The sequence below is a fragment of the Equus asinus genome, chromosome 9 (assembly GCF_041296235.1).
Source record: "Equus asinus isolate D_3611 breed Donkey chromosome 9, EquAss-T2T_v2, whole genome shotgun sequence".
Taxonomy (NCBI): Eukaryota; Metazoa; Chordata; class Mammalia; order Perissodactyla; family Equidae; genus Equus; species Equus asinus.
The window spans coordinates 90,232,866-90,248,543 of record NC_091798.1 but is presented as its reverse complement, the minus strand read 5'-3'; the positions used below and the strand labels follow the sequence as shown (position 1 = coordinate 90,248,543).

Below are 15,678 nucleotides of genomic sequence, written 5' to 3'. Positions count from 1 at the left end.
AAACTTCAATTATTTGCATTTTAATAAAAAAGATGCAATAGCATCATTTGAAAACTGAGCTAATATATTTTGAAAATTACTTACACTGATGACTGATGAAGAAGTTGACAAGTTTAAACCTTCAAGATCAGCTATCAAGCTTGGAGAAAGAGCTGGTGTGGGAAGTGCAACTGGAGTGGATACTGGGTTAACTGTAAGAAACGGCCCAAATTAGCAAATATGCATGAAATTTAATTTATATTATGAAAAGCAACATTTTTATTTTGTTAGTAAATCTAATTAAATTACTTTGATTAATAAATCTATGACAATTCTATTTAACATCTTGATTTAGTCAGGTTATTATCAAGTCTTGGCAGTTATTAGTCTTAGCTTTCAAAACATAATGCCAAATCCTATAACAAAATAAGGATATAAATGTCTTGAGTAATAGTTTTTGAAAATTTTTATCACATAACATTATCACAAACATTCATCAACCGGTAACTTCACAAAAACAAAAAGCCAAAGGGACAGGTTTTTCAGACTAATATGAAGAATAACAATGGCTTTCAAGAGAGTTTTCCAGTTGAGCCGGAAGACTTACAAGGGTGTTTAGATCCTTTCTCTATCTGATTCTCCACTGCACTAATTACAGGGTCCCAAGCTGCCTACTTCCCTTTTAATTATACTCTGTCAGCAAAAACTATGTGCTAGACAGAAATGTTTAACTGATTCTAAAACTCCTATATACTTGAGATCAGACACCTGAAAATGTGACAACTTCTTTTAAAAATGCAAATCTGATGTCACTATCCTGCTTAAGACTCTTTAAAGGCTCACAACTGCCTACAAGAAGAGCCCAACTCTTTAATTAAGTGTGCAAGGTCCTCCATGATGTAGCTCAGCGTTGCCCAACAGAACTTTGTATGATGATGGAAATGTTCTATAGCTGTGCTCTCCAACATGGTGGCCACTAGTACCCACACCCACTGTGCTCTTGAAATATGGCTCGTATGACTAAAGAACTGCATTTTTAATTTTAACTAATGTAAACTTAAGTAGCTACGTGTGGCCAGTGCCACCATATTGGGCAGCACAGGTCTAGCTTATCTTCAATTTCATCAGCCACTCCTACGTTCCAGCTCTACTAAATAATAGTTCCCAAGATCTTGTTTCCTATCTTTGAGTCTTTTATGTTCTATGCCCTTTGCCTAGACAGACTTCTCTGCCTTGCTCTCCACCGAACTTCTCTCCATTACGATGCCACTTAGAGGGAAAGCACACCCTGACTCACCTACACCCAGTTTCAACGCGCCCCCTTTGCTCCAGACACACTTGCACATGCTGCTGTAAGGGCACTTCTCTCACAACACAAAACTCGTGTCTTTACATGTTTTTATTTCTACTAGTCTGTGTGAGTGGACTTTAATGTACGAATTTTTAGGGCTTAGTAATTGCTCAGCTGTTTGTTGAATGAGATAAATTAAAACGTGGAAAAAGTTTTAGCTTCCAACAAATTCTCATTCCAAAATAACACTATAAAGGTAGTTACATTTACTCAATTTGACATCACTTTTCAAAGCATCTTTTTCTCATTTTAGTCTTAAAACATCCCATAAATTAGGCAGAACAAATATTAATTCATAAAGTTAGCAATAAATATTTCTTGAACAAGAGAGCAAGGGAGAGACAAAGAAGTTCAAGATAAGGTCCCTGTCTTCAAGTAACTTACAACCTAACTGAAAACAAAAGATACACACGCTTGAAGAGGAAAAAAGCAAAAATACAGTCCACAAATGATAGTGCCAAAAGAAGAAAAGTTTCAAAGGAAATCTTAAATAAAATCTCAACAGATCAAACAGAAGAAGCAGAGTGGAGATGGGCGGAGGAGGGATGGAGCCCCCTTCAGTGTGCCTGAGCACTGCTTCAACCCTCAGGATTCCCCAGACCTATGTCAAAAACCACTGTACCAAGTGCCATAGGGAGTTGGAAAAAAAACGATCAGTGGGGATACAGACACAGAATGTTGTTAGGTATTGTGGTACCTAATCCCTGAGCAAGAGAAGCCTTCGTGAATAGGAGGGAATGAAGCCAGGTTTTAAGTAAGGGGAGGATCTGCATAAGAGGGAAGGAACAAGCAGCTGGTTAATGACTGGATGAGAAAATGTAAAGAAAGGCCAAGAGGTGGGACATTGGAAAGCTGAGGAGGTTGGATTAATCCTATACATCAAAGGGAACTGTTAAAAATCTACCCAAAAAAGCAATGAGATGATATATGGTACTGCAAGATGACTGATCAGATCGGAGTATACGGAACAGCCTGAAGAAGGGGCAGTGGGTTGGGCAGTGAGGAAGAATTTACAATAGTTCAGGCGTGACGTGAAAAGGGCTGAAGTAAGATAACGGCAGTGAGAAGGCAGAAAGGGCATCCGTATTAAAGACATTGTCAACTGAGGCACGGGGAGATTAAGCCTGCCAAGGTCATAAAACAAGTGAATGGCAGAACCACTGTAGGACTAGAACCTGGTCCTTTTAACTTGCATCTAAATATGTGGCCTTTCCATGCAACAGCTAACTTTTCTGGTGGGTTCTAAATCCATGTTTGTACATTCGTTTGTCCATCCACCCATCCAAAATATTAGACGCCCACATTAGGAATAAAAATTGAGTAAGAAATAGCCTCTGATTTCAACTATGGCTTGGCTAAAGACAGAGAGGAAAAGGACATCAAAAGATAAGAGAGGAAAATTCACACCACAGGCAAATCTGACTCTTAAAAAGACAAAGACAGGCTTTTAATGTCATTTCAGAAGACAGAGGCTCTGTTATTACAGAAATGATTACTCATCTGTTTACAGGTCTGGCAAGATGAAAGCTAGCACTGAAAGTTTACCCTAAATTGGATTCTGAGGCCAGTTGACTATGCTGAAGGATTTAAGTAACGTGCAGGAAACAAAATGACTCTACGTAGCTTAAAAAAAATAATAAGATGGCACACAAATTAAAATGAGATACCATTCCCACCTATCAAATTGGCAAACACAATTTTTAGATACAAAATTCAGCATAAGCAAGGGTACAAAGAATCCGGCAGTCTCATACTAATCCTGTGTAAGTTGGTATAAGCTTTGTGGAAGGCAATTTTAGACAAGGGAATTCTTCAAAGCCTTTGTCCTGGAAAATCTACTCCTGGAAATTTATCTTAAGGAAACAGTCATGGAGATAATGTAATAATATACTTATGATGACGCGTAGTGCTTCACTGATTATGACAGCAAAAAAATGGAAACAAGTTAAATTTCCAGCAACAGCAAACCTGTTAAATGGAATTTATTACAACAATATAAAGGATACACGCAGTCATTAAAACTGAAGTTGTGAAAGAATATGTATGGCATGGAAAGGAACGTGTACGATGAAAAGAGAAAGAAGCAAAGGATAAAACAGGACCTCATTTTGATCCAATTTTGGGAGGAGATTTACATATGAAAAGAACCTGAACTGATATGTTACAATGTGAATCCAGGGTATTTGGATTCAAATCCACTTTATTTTCTTCTTTTTATTTTAAAAACTTTGTATAGAACACTTTTTTCCTTATTAAAGTATATTTAATAAAATAACTATACAATTATTCTTCTGATCAAAATTTTCCTGTAAAATTGTTAATATATAATGGTTTAATACAAAGTTATTTAAAACTTGTTCAATGCACTTCACTGCTGCTGCATCGGCATTATCACCCTCTCCAGCATAGCTCACCTTTACATAACGCTCATCACGTGCCAAGCAGTTTTAAGCGCTTCGGCGTTTATCAATTCATTTAGTCCTCTTAATATTCATAAAAAGTATTACTATTATCTCAGTTTTATAGGTAAAGTAACTAAGCAAAGAGAGATTAAGTAACTTGCTCAAGGTAACACAGCTAGTAAGTAGCAGAACTAGAATTCAGACTGAGACAGCCCAGCTCCTCCACTGTACCCGTGGCCACTCCACTCTACTGCCTCCACGACAATTTATTCAACGGTATGATATCACAGCTCATAAGGCTTATCTGAAGCATGAATACTGCTGGCTGATAAAAGGACAGTTAGTTGTACTAATAGTGTAATTACATAGGTTTACATTTCCTCTAAGAGAACAACAATGATTATGCTGCTTTATGATCATCCTATTTTTTTTTTTTTTGAGGAAAATTGGCCCTGAGCTAACTGCTGCCAATCCTCCTCTTTTTGCTGAGGAAGACTGGCCCTGAGCTAACATCAGTGCCCATCTTCCTCTACTTTCTATGTGGGACGCCTACCACAGCATGGCTTGCCAAGCAGTGCCATGTCCGCACCGAGGATTCGAACCAGTGAACCCCAGGCCGCTGAAGCGGAATGTGTGAACTTAACCGCTGAGCCATCGTGTCAGCCCCATATGATCACCCTATTAAGATCATATGGTATACTAAAAGACATTTTAATTTCCAGAAATATAAAATATGTCCGGAAAAAGAATGCATATTGCTACTCTAAGCCTAGTCTGTTATTAGACCATATATTATCCCAGCATAAATATTTTCTTTTCTTTTTTTTCAAGATTGGCACCTGAGCTAACATCTGTTGCTAATCTTTTTTTTTTCCCTGCTTTTTCTCCCCAAAGCTCCCCAGTACATTTTAGTTGTGGCTCCTTTTAGTTGTGGCATGTGGGACGCCACCTCAGCATGGCCTGGAGAGCAGTGCCATGTCCGTGCCCAGGATCTGAACTGGCGAAACCCCGGGCCGCCAGAGTGGAGCACACGAACTTAACCACTCGGCCACGGGGCCGGTCCCCTTAGCATAAATATTTTCTAACGTATTATCACCTGACCCCATGAAATACAGTCATACAATTTCATAATCTAAGGGAACTGCAGAAACTTTTCACCCATTTTTTTTCTCATTTTACAAATGAATAAAATAAGACCCAAAGAAATTAACTCGTTTAATTGATTAAAGGCCATACCAGGACTAGTGACTGTGCTTCTGATAACATCCCCTCAACAGACGCAACTAGGCGACCCAAATCACTTTTACAAACTCACAGGACTGCTGTGTAGCAGAGCCGGCTGACTGCCAGTGTCACTAGCTGGACTGCTTCCTTAGCGAGGGCCCACGACTATGCCGGGTAGTAGCAGCTGTTTTCTCCTCCACGCCTTTACTGCTTCACTCTCTTCTCCTGCCTCCCACTGCTTCGCTGATTCTCACTCATCCTCAGCTCAGGCGTGACAGCCTGACACTGCTGGGTGGATTAGGCACCCCAACACCTAACAGCCTCTGTGCATATCTCTTTCTCATTTCATTTATAATGCGGCAATCTAATTGCCAATTTATATGTTTCTTCCACCACACTGAGAGTTCCTTGGATAGGGACAATGCTGTATCCATTTAGGATCTCTAGCATGTAGCAGATTACTCAGATCATAGTGAGTGTTCCACAGACGTTTTCTGAATGGAGACAGAAATTCAGCATGCAGTTTTCCTGGTATGCAGCATGTACTGAACCAATAACCTCTGTGGATTACCATGTGCCTCTTAGATAAAACATAAGGATGTGTCTTCCTTCAAAATTAATCTAACTCTCACAGCTGAGAACTCAAGCCACTGGAGAGTGACTTTTTAGTTTTTGATCAACAAACTGCTTGCCATGGACACGGGAGAACCATTGTAGGCTAATGAGCAGCACATGATGAAGTCAGTATTTTAAAAACCATTATCATCAATGCTTTTCTCCCATAACACTCCACCTGCTTTATCTCTAAGCTCAGATCATACTTCTTCCAAAAGGCTTCTGCAGCTTCTTAACTGGTTTTTGCCTTCCCTTTGTTTTTCCTCCATACTTTACACCTTTATTACTAGATCTCTTACACAATACTTGTTCAGGTGTCTATGTCCCGGACTAGATTTGTCTCTGGAAGAGAATGATTAAATTAGCTCTATCTGCTCTAGCACCCAGCACAGTACCTTGCACTTAGCAGATAATCTACAAACACCTGCTGAATAGACTTAGAGTTTCAAGCGTCATTTCTGACAAATGCAGGACTATAAAAGCTTTTTTAAAAGACAGTTCTTGGATATTAAAACAAATATATCCTATGTTGAGTTAAGATAAATGCAAATTGGGATGAAATTTCCCATAAAATTAAAAAAAAAAATCCTCCATTTAAATTCTTAAAACTTAATATTTAAGAAAACTTTTGTTTCTACATGTAAAAACATGCTTTTAAAAAGAATCAAACAATAAAAATTACATCATTTTACAGGTTTCTCTTTTTTTCCTTAGGTGCCAGGAAATACAGAGTCAAATATAAGGAGAAAATATAATTAGTGCACTTCAGTACCTCATAACATTTACTCAATTTCTTTTTAAATGTGCTTGATTGCTATTCTTTTACAATTTTAGACCTTTTAAATTCTTAATTGTAAAATTTACATATACATGTAAAATATTCATTGTGACAGAAAGACATAAAATATAAAATAAAAGTCTTTTTCTCTCCTCTGTTACTAGTTTAGTCCTACATCCCAAAGGGGCTGGAGCCAGGCACTGTTAACCGTTTCTTCCACAGCCTCCCAGAAACAGACGACGTACAATCATGTTTGTGTTTGGTGCAGGATATAGTTCCTCTTTTACTCCTTTTTTACACAAGTGGAATCATGTTTTATATGTACTTTTTTTTTTACTTACAATATTTTGGATACATACTTACATAATTAGCACACAAAGATTTGCTTCATTTTTGTCAACAGTTGTATTACTATATTGGTAGACATTTTGTTTGTTTTCAGGATTTTGCTATAATAAATAATGCTACAGTGAAATTTCTATATACACTCATGTGTCACATCATGACATTTCGGCCAACAAGGGACCGCATATATGACGGGGGTCCCATAGAGCCTAGTACCACATAGCCTAGATGTGTAATAGGTTATACCATCTAGGTTTGTGTCTGTACCGTAGGGGAGGAAGAAATTTTCCTCTACCCTTCTGGATTCTTCTGGGTGCTCTAAGAATTAAATTGATATGAGGCAGATTAACAGAAGAAGAACAAAAGTTTAGTAACATGTATACTTGAGAGAAACCCAGGAAAACCAAGCTCACCAAAACAGCCAAAGCCCTCACCTTAAATACCGTCCTCAGCTAAAGACAAAAGAAGATGTTGGGGGCGGGGAGAGTCGGGGACTTCAAAGGGAAGGAAGGCAGTTCACAGGTAGGTGAAAAGGATCAAACATGTGGAAAACAAGTGTTTGTTTGGCCACAGAAACAGAAGAACACAGACGGGAGCCCACAAACAGGCTCTTCTCGCTTCCTCCCTGTCTGCACCTAGTTCCCATGATGCTAAGGTGATGGCTCGCTTCCTGAGACAGGGTTTTTTATCTGAATTCTTTTAGGCAGTTAAGGCGGAGGCAACAAGAGAAACTGTCTGAGTCTTCTGTTTCTTAAAAATAATCAGCCTAAAATAATCCTCATGCTAAAGAGACACATTTTGGGGTGGCAAATTTTGTTCCCCTTCAATACACTCTGTGATGTTTGCACAATGAAGAGATCACCTAACAATGCATTTCTCAGAACACATCCCTGTTGCTGGGCGATGCATGACTGTATGCCTATGCACTGTCTTATTAATTCAACAAATATTTACTGGGTGCCCACTATCTACCAGGTGCGCTTCTACGTACTAAGAATAGCAGTGAGCAAGACAGACAAGGATCCTTCTCTTATGGAACTCAATATCTTTGTTGGGTGAGACAGATAATAAACAAATAATAAACATATTTAAAATAGTTTCAGATGGTGAAAAATGACAAGAAGACAATCAAGAGTCATTAGTGCAGGTGTGAAAGTGAAGGTGACTTTTGAGCTGGGATTTGAATGATAAGCAGCAGCTTGCCATCAGAAGATCTGCAAGAAGCGTTCTTAGTGTTCTTAGAAGTGTTCTTAGAAGAGAACAGCAGAACAAAGACCCTTGGCAAGAACGAGCCCGGTCCATATCAGAAATGCAAAGGAGCAGAGCAGATAAGAGGTACGCAGGAGTCAGATCATCTAAGGTCTTAGATACCTAGGAATGGGGATTTCAACTGTAAAATTAAGCCATTAAATTAAAAAGTCTTATCTCAAACAAGGATGGAATTAGATCTCATTTTGCTAGTTTATCTGTAGGATAAATTCCTAGAAAAGAATTGCTAGGTCAAAAGGTATGTGCAATTTAAGTTTTGACAGATATTGCTAAAATGACTCTAAAAAGCTACACCTATTTATATTCCTATCATAGGGTACCTGTTTCTCCAAACCTTAGCAATACTGGATGTTGCTTTAAAATCTTTGCCAATAGCTGAAAAATGATGTAAACTTTCAAATCTTTGCCAATAGGTGAAAAATTATTCAAATTTGGCTTCAACTTAATTTTTAATATTATCTCTATATTAAGTATTTCTCTGTTATACATTTTAATTTCTGCATATTAAGAATTTGCCACAACTACTGGAGATAGGCCAGCTAAGGAAGAGAAATAGAACGGCTCTACGACAGAATGAGACAACCTACAAATATCACTCATCTCTAGCATGGAAACATTACACTGAACAATGACAGCAGTTTAATATTCACGAAATCTCACTTGTTGCCACTCTTCTTCTAGGGCAAAACCCACCTACTAACAAAGTTAGTTCCTCTCTCTCTCTCACAGAGCAGGAGGATTTAAGGGGAGATGATGAATATACACCTCTGCACACTTGGGCAAGTATATTTGTAGGATTCCAAGTTCTTAGAAGTAGAGTTGCTGGGACAAGGATTTTTTGCAGTTAAAATATTGATAGGTACAGCCACACTGGCCTCCAAAGCCTGGTACCCATTTCTGCTGCCACCAAAAATGTGGCAGGTGGACGATGGTCTGTCCACTGTATCTCCAGTCACTCTTCTCAGGTTAGAGGTCTCAGTCCCCACAACCAACATTTAACAAAGTACAAGTTGTGAGATATGGATGATTCTTTACTGAAACAAGTATGAATTAGTAACGCAAGCTCTTAAAATAAATTGGTGCACTTTTGTTTGACCAATTAGATTTATTCAGGTGAAACAAAACTGATACACTGAACAGATGAAAGATAATGATGCCAGCAGAACTGACTTCTAAAATTTTCTTGCCTTACTCATCTATAAATCTTTCACAATAGACGCTATGTTTTGAAGCATAAATGAAAAGTACTATAAAAATAAAAACTAACCTACTAAACACGGAACAAGAACACTTGCATCCCAGTACTCACAGTCATCCAGATCTAGAAGGGAAACATCCGTAGCAAGACGATTTCTATCTTGCTTTGTTTTTTTTTCTTTCTCCTATAAAATAAGAAATACTTCATTTATTGCATGTTCTATTTTAAAAAATCTATGAAGTAGTCCTTAACGTTTGAAAAGTTTCTCCTCCGCTTAGTCTTCTAAGAAAAAAAAAAAATCAAATTAAGTTTCTGTATGGTTACACGAAGTTTTTTTTGAGTCAAAATTTTTATTTCCATTAGCATCCAGCATTTCTTCTCCACCTTGCAAACTGTTAGCTGTTCTTAAATATTTGTGTTTAAAAATTATAAAGGCCCTTCAGAAGAAAATGTAAAGGTAAATAATTATTTCAGAATCTGACAACTTTTGCTAACATAAAAATGTAACATGGCTCTTTGGCAGAAAGTTTACAAGCATTCTTGAAAATAATTTTAAACATGTTTAAGAAAAAGAAATGCACAAATACATGCTCAGCTCCAAAGCTTTGCCAGGCTGTGCAGACTAGCCTTTCCAAAAGGTCATTTGTGACAGGCACTGTACTGGGTACTTCGTCTTACAACAGTGGGCTGCATCAGACTTCCGTTGCCAAAGGCATTCATTAAAATCTACAAAGGACACTTTCAGGCTCTTGTTCTTTAGGGTTGAAAGGAATTTATTTACTTTCTTTCCTGTTTTCCTTTGGGGAGAATAAGTATTTCAAATATATCTACATATAACTAGGGCTTCCTCCACCTCAGATTTGCTTATTCAGTCTACGATATTTTTGAAACACGGATAATGATGGACTAGAAAACAGTGTCTCTAAGCCTGAGGTGTTCATAGTTTGGTTAGATTCAGAAAAGATGCATAATCTTAAAAAAAAAAAAAAAGATAAATTAAATGCAGCAGTAACATTACAAAGAATTAAAGAATGACAAAGATTAAGGTGTTAAATGGATGTATTTGGGTCAAGTTACTTGTTTTTATAATCTATACTTTATATTAAATCTGCCCAAATTAAAAGTCAAAATTTAAGTTTTTGCTAAAATGTTTTTGTTCGTTTATTCAATCATTTGTTCATTCAAGATACACGTATATAATTTATTTACTTATGTATTTATTTTAATTTTTTTTTTTTGAGGAAGATTAGCCCTGAGCTAACATCTGCCACCAATCCTCCTCTTTTTGCTGAGGAAGACTGGTCCTGGGCTAACATCCGTGCCCATCTTCCTCTACTTTATATGTGGGGCGCCTACCACAGCATGGCTTGCCAAGCGGTGCCATGTCTGCACCTGGGATCCGAACCGGCAAACCCCGGGCTGCCAAAGTGGAATGTGCGCACTTAACCGCTGCACCACCGGGCTCGCCCCTGATATGTATATAATTTAAAATGTATCAGACTCTGTGCCAAGCAATGGAAGTAATACAGCAAAACAGACATCGTCCCTGCCTTCAGATAACTTACCATCTACCAAAGGAATTTATAGCTCATTATTAATGTGAACTATTACAAACATCTCTGAAGGAGTCCTCTGACCACGGAAAGGCATCACTAAAGCCACAGGTACCTTCCCATCATTTACAGCTCATGCCAGGTTAGCGCTCTTACAGCAGCACATACATGAGCAAGAGCAAAGCATTAACTTATATGTTAGGTAAATTTTTAAAAATGATTTTAAGTTCTGCTTGTTTTTTCCCTTATGCCAACACTCAGAAATATTATTTCAAGGACCATACAATAACACACATTAAAATGCTAACTAAAAACATCAACACTGATTTTCTTTCTCAAAATAATTACTCCTGCCACTAAAAACTCCAAATCATCTAGAAGGGTTTTAATTTTCATCTGTTATTTAAAAACAAAACAAACAATGTCAGCTCTTCTCTCCTCTCTCCCCTCAAATGAATCACAATTTCTAGGACTGGGAAAAAATAGAAGAAATGTCAGTTTTGAAGCTGAAACGTAAAAGTTGCAAGTAACAAAAATAGATTCAGAATGAAAATGCCATGTCAACTAGAATATCATTCCTGTGAAGAAGGAACAAGTAACAAAAAGAGCTTATCACCATGTGACTTATCAAAATGCCATGCTGGGCACAACGGGCGTAGCTTCCTCTAAGCTACAAGGGCGCATGACTGTCTTTACGGAAGTGCAACCTCCCCGCCTGAAAAATCAGACACCTATCAAATCAAGATAGAGTCAAAGCTGGAGGCAAGTCTATACCTTACTGTCTACTTCACAGCTGAGAGTGTGTAACAATGTCTATTAAATACACATCAGGTCACATACAACACAGGACAGAGCTGCATGTGAAATTGGCATAATCTGTTATTAGAAGCCTAAAACAGAAAGAAAAAGGCACTCAAAAAACCAGAATTTCATTGACTTTCTGAAAACAGCAAATAACCAGTGACTGAAATACAACATTAGCAATAGATAATGGTCATTTCTACCAAATTGAAAAAGCCTTGCATTCCAAATCAAGGCTATAAAAAGCTTCATGATGTCTTTGGCATTCTTCTCTTATATTATATTTCATTTTTCATTTTAAAAAATCCATAGTAAGTTCAAAACATTTTCATACTTAAAAGATCTACTATAAAAATAAAAATCTGAATTCTAAACAAAGAAGTTAAGAGAGCTATTCCATCAAACATTTCTCCATTTGCAATTCATCTTGGTAATAGAGACAGAACCTGGGTAAATGCATATAGGACTGGAGGCAGGAGATTTTTCTTGCTCAATGCATAATTCATGTGCTCCGCCTGCAAAGTGTGTAAAATGAGAATTTCACACCGCAGCATGAGCCATGGAGCTGCAGAGAAAAGGCAGATGAAATCATATTTTACTGTGTGAATTTTATTTCTTACCCTCCCAATATTTATACGAAACCATCATTGACAAACCAAACACATTGACAGATCACCCACTGTTTCCATTGTGTTAGTACTTGAGAAGAGATCAGGCAGAAAGATAGACAATTTGTTTTTGTATATTTTTTTAAATAGAGGATTAGGTTTTTAACAGCTGAGTGACTGTATTAGACTTTTATAAGGACAACAGTGACTGATCTTAAAATCTCACTACAAAAATACCTAGTTATCAATTCATCATCCTCAAATCTCCATTTTGTTTCTAGGGTATTCGATTATACACCTCAATACATCAACATTTTCAAAATGAAATACAAAGTCACAGGGTTAAGAAACTGATTTCTACTTAATATACTTCATTTCAAATAATAAATAAAAGATCCTGGAAATACATATTAAGCTCCAAATAATACAAACAAAAATATTTAATAATAAATCTGTAAAGATTTTTTAAATGTATTATGCACGTTCATTTTCATGCTGATTAAAAAAAAAGCAAGTAGGAAAAAAGATCTGTCACGACAAGCACCAAATATGCTTCCTAGGAGGAAACCATTGCAAAGAGGTTTGGAAACTGAAAAGCATAAAACAGAATAAGTGGTATGTAAAGTTTGTCAAACCCATACTGTGCTTTGAAATCAACAAAAATTCAAGGCTAATTCTATCCTCACAAGGCAAGATATTTACATGAAATATTTTCAATTAGAACTACCAACCAAGGACAATTTAATGACTCTCTTGCCTTCAAGTTATCTAACAAATTTGATTTTAAAAAATCTAAGGCTCACACTTATACTATGCTTTAAAACAAAAGTACATTGCCAGTAAATTAAGACTTCCTTATAAGTTAAAAGGACGTCTAAACTGTTAAACAAATCTTCCCTATTGGATTACACCTACTTCAATAAGAAAGCTTGCTTAACGGCATTCACCTTGATTTAAAGATCTCAATTGAAGTGAAATGATATTTCCATTCTGGAGAACTTAAAATATGAACTAAATTGGGAAAGACATAAATTGAAAGAGGCAAGGCTTTGAATTGTCAGAGTAAAAAGCAATATTCTACAATATTCACAGAAGTTATGTAATTGTAACATATATAAACACCGATAAAACACAAGTAAAACTTGTTTCCTATTTCTTCAATAAGGAAATATTTCCTTGTACTGTTGGAATTGGAAAATAATTCCTTTTACTCCTATCCATGATCTATTTCATACCATATGACAAATTTACTTTATCTCCAAGAATCTTTCACAAGGTAGATATTTTATTAAGGCAAATATTAACATTTACTGATATCTGGACACTAGTCACAGTACCAGTGACAGGTCCATAGAGCACTTAAGAGATTTAATTAGTTTTTTGCACCTCTCGAAAAGGGATCAGCAAAGTTTTATGAGATCCCTATAACCTGTGATGAAGATAACTCACAAGAGCATTTCGAACACTGCTACGTACACATGGATCCATGCATACACTGCTACGTATACATACTTTCACAGCCAGCAGACACATTAATCTTTATTTTGATTCAAATATGAAAATGTTCTTAATAGTAAATGTTAAGTGCAAGTATGTTAAATATATCTATTTCCGGGGCCAGCTTGGTGGTGCAGCGGTTAAGTTCGCACATTCCGCTTTGGTGGCCTGGGGTTCGCCAGTTTGGATCCCGGGTGTGGACATGGCACCACTTGGCAAGCCATGCTGTGGTAGGCATCCCACATATAAAGTAGAGAAAGATGGGCACGGATGTTAGCTCAGGGCTAGTCTTCCTCAGCAAAAAGAGGAGGATTGGCAGCAGATGTTAGCTCAGGGCTAATCTTCCTTAACAAAAAAAACTATATATATATATATTTATTTCCCATTGACATATTATTATGCTTTATACAGTTTACATAATTAAAATGTTGTTAATATTTACAAGGCAAATATATAAAAGCTATTCACAATAAATTATAATCATGATTTTAAATCTTTATCATTTAAACCATAGATTATCTCAATCTTCAGCAGTTGGTGCATAGACACGAAAGATATCATCAGAACTCCTGTATCACAGTTAAAGTGTGAACAGTGGACTAACAAGGTGCCAGAGGAGATAATTATAGTATATAGGAGCATCTACTATACTGGCTACTTATAAAAACACTGAAGCCTAGGTTCAAAAAGGGGAAAAAAGCCCTGGCAACTTTTTAAAAAACATTATTTTAAATAGAATTGTCACCATCTGTTCGACACATAATTTTGACTACAAACAGAATATAACTTAATTATATCAGCAAAAAATAGGATAAAGTGATATAAATGTGAATCTCTTCCTGATACAATGTGGTCTACATTACTGATTTCTCTTTCCACTCTTCTGTGTGGAAAAAATAGTTTCCCTTTACACTATGTAAAGTCTGTGAAAGCACTTAAAATACGGAACTACAAGAAGAAATTTTGTTATAGATATTATTTGGGGCAAAGAATTATTTCATAAAAAGGATTAGACAAATTAAAATATTTCTCTATTTAATACATTTCAGAAAAGAACACTCACAAAGAAAAATATGCTTGTCCATCAACATATCTGTAACTGAAGAACAAGATAATTTTCTTTGGTTATTACTGACAATATCTGATCTCAAATGAGGACATCTCCCAATCAATAATACAATCAAACAAATATGACAACAGAATGTATGACTATAGCTTTGTGTCTTATGGATACGCTGGGGCATGGTGTTGAACGACAAATACTCCAGGAACATAAACAATTCACCACTGGTTCTCACTCTTTTGACTGTCCCTACACCATTCACATGAGTAATACCCTCTCATCCGTACCATTTTTCATTCCATGCAGTCATTCTCAACTAGAAGAAGTGGAGGGACCACCTTCTGATATAAGGCCACTTTCTCCTTAGCTTGCATTTTCTGTAATCAGAGAAATGATGCAAAGACAAAGGCATGGCAATGGGAACGCATTCAGCATGTTAAGGGAACCATAAACAGTCCACTGGGGTTAGAACACAGGGAACCAGAAAGGGGTTAAGACTGGAAAGATAGGTTTGGCCATGCCTGCATGAGGAGTCTACTGAACTCAAGCGGCCATATCATCATAGGTAACCTGAACATTAATCTGGCAGATGTATAGAGGTACTGGGCTTAGAGAAGCGTCTGAGGATAACCAAAGGCAATGGTCTGTGAGTGAGGTAATAAGAGCTGATCTAGAACGGTGGTGGTAGGAAAAGAAACAGATATGAGAAATAATACACAGAACATGCACTGTGTAAATGTACAGGATGAGGGAGGAGAAAAAGACGATTGTGGGGCTACAGATGTGGGAGAGGAGAAAGAACGCTGGTACCCAATGGTAGAGCATGTCTTCCTCCGGCTCTCTTAGGTGTGGGAAACCAGTCGCCCCTGCGAGGTCTAAGAACTCGGTCTTAATTTGGGAAAAGCACTTAGAGCTGTTATAGGGATTTGGAGATGTAGTTATGGAAGTAATTCACATAAAGGGTTTAGCTGAAGCTAGAGGAACGAATGAGTCTC

At 37.0% G+C, this 15,678-nt stretch overlaps 1 protein-coding gene across 9 annotated transcripts in view; it reads right to left on the bottom strand.

Annotated features, from left to right (window-relative positions):
• AP3B1 (adaptor related protein complex 3 subunit beta 1) overlaps positions 1–15,678 on the bottom strand; it is a 230,528-nt gene that overhangs the window by 63,837 nt on the left and 151,013 nt on the right. For 5 of the 9 annotated variants that reach the window (XM_044777964.2, XM_044777968.2, XM_044777966.2 and 2 more), the window contains 2 exons: positions 9,231–9,345; positions 85–191 (listed from right to left, as the gene is read on the bottom strand). In XM_044777964.2, the coding sequence (XP_044633899.2) occupies positions 85–191; positions 9,231–9,345 (222 nt within the window). The remainder of the gene's footprint in view (positions 1–84; positions 192–9,230; positions 9,346–15,678) is intronic. The other 4 variants (XM_044777972.2, XM_044777965.2, XM_044777970.2 and 1 more) reach the window with 1 other exon arrangement.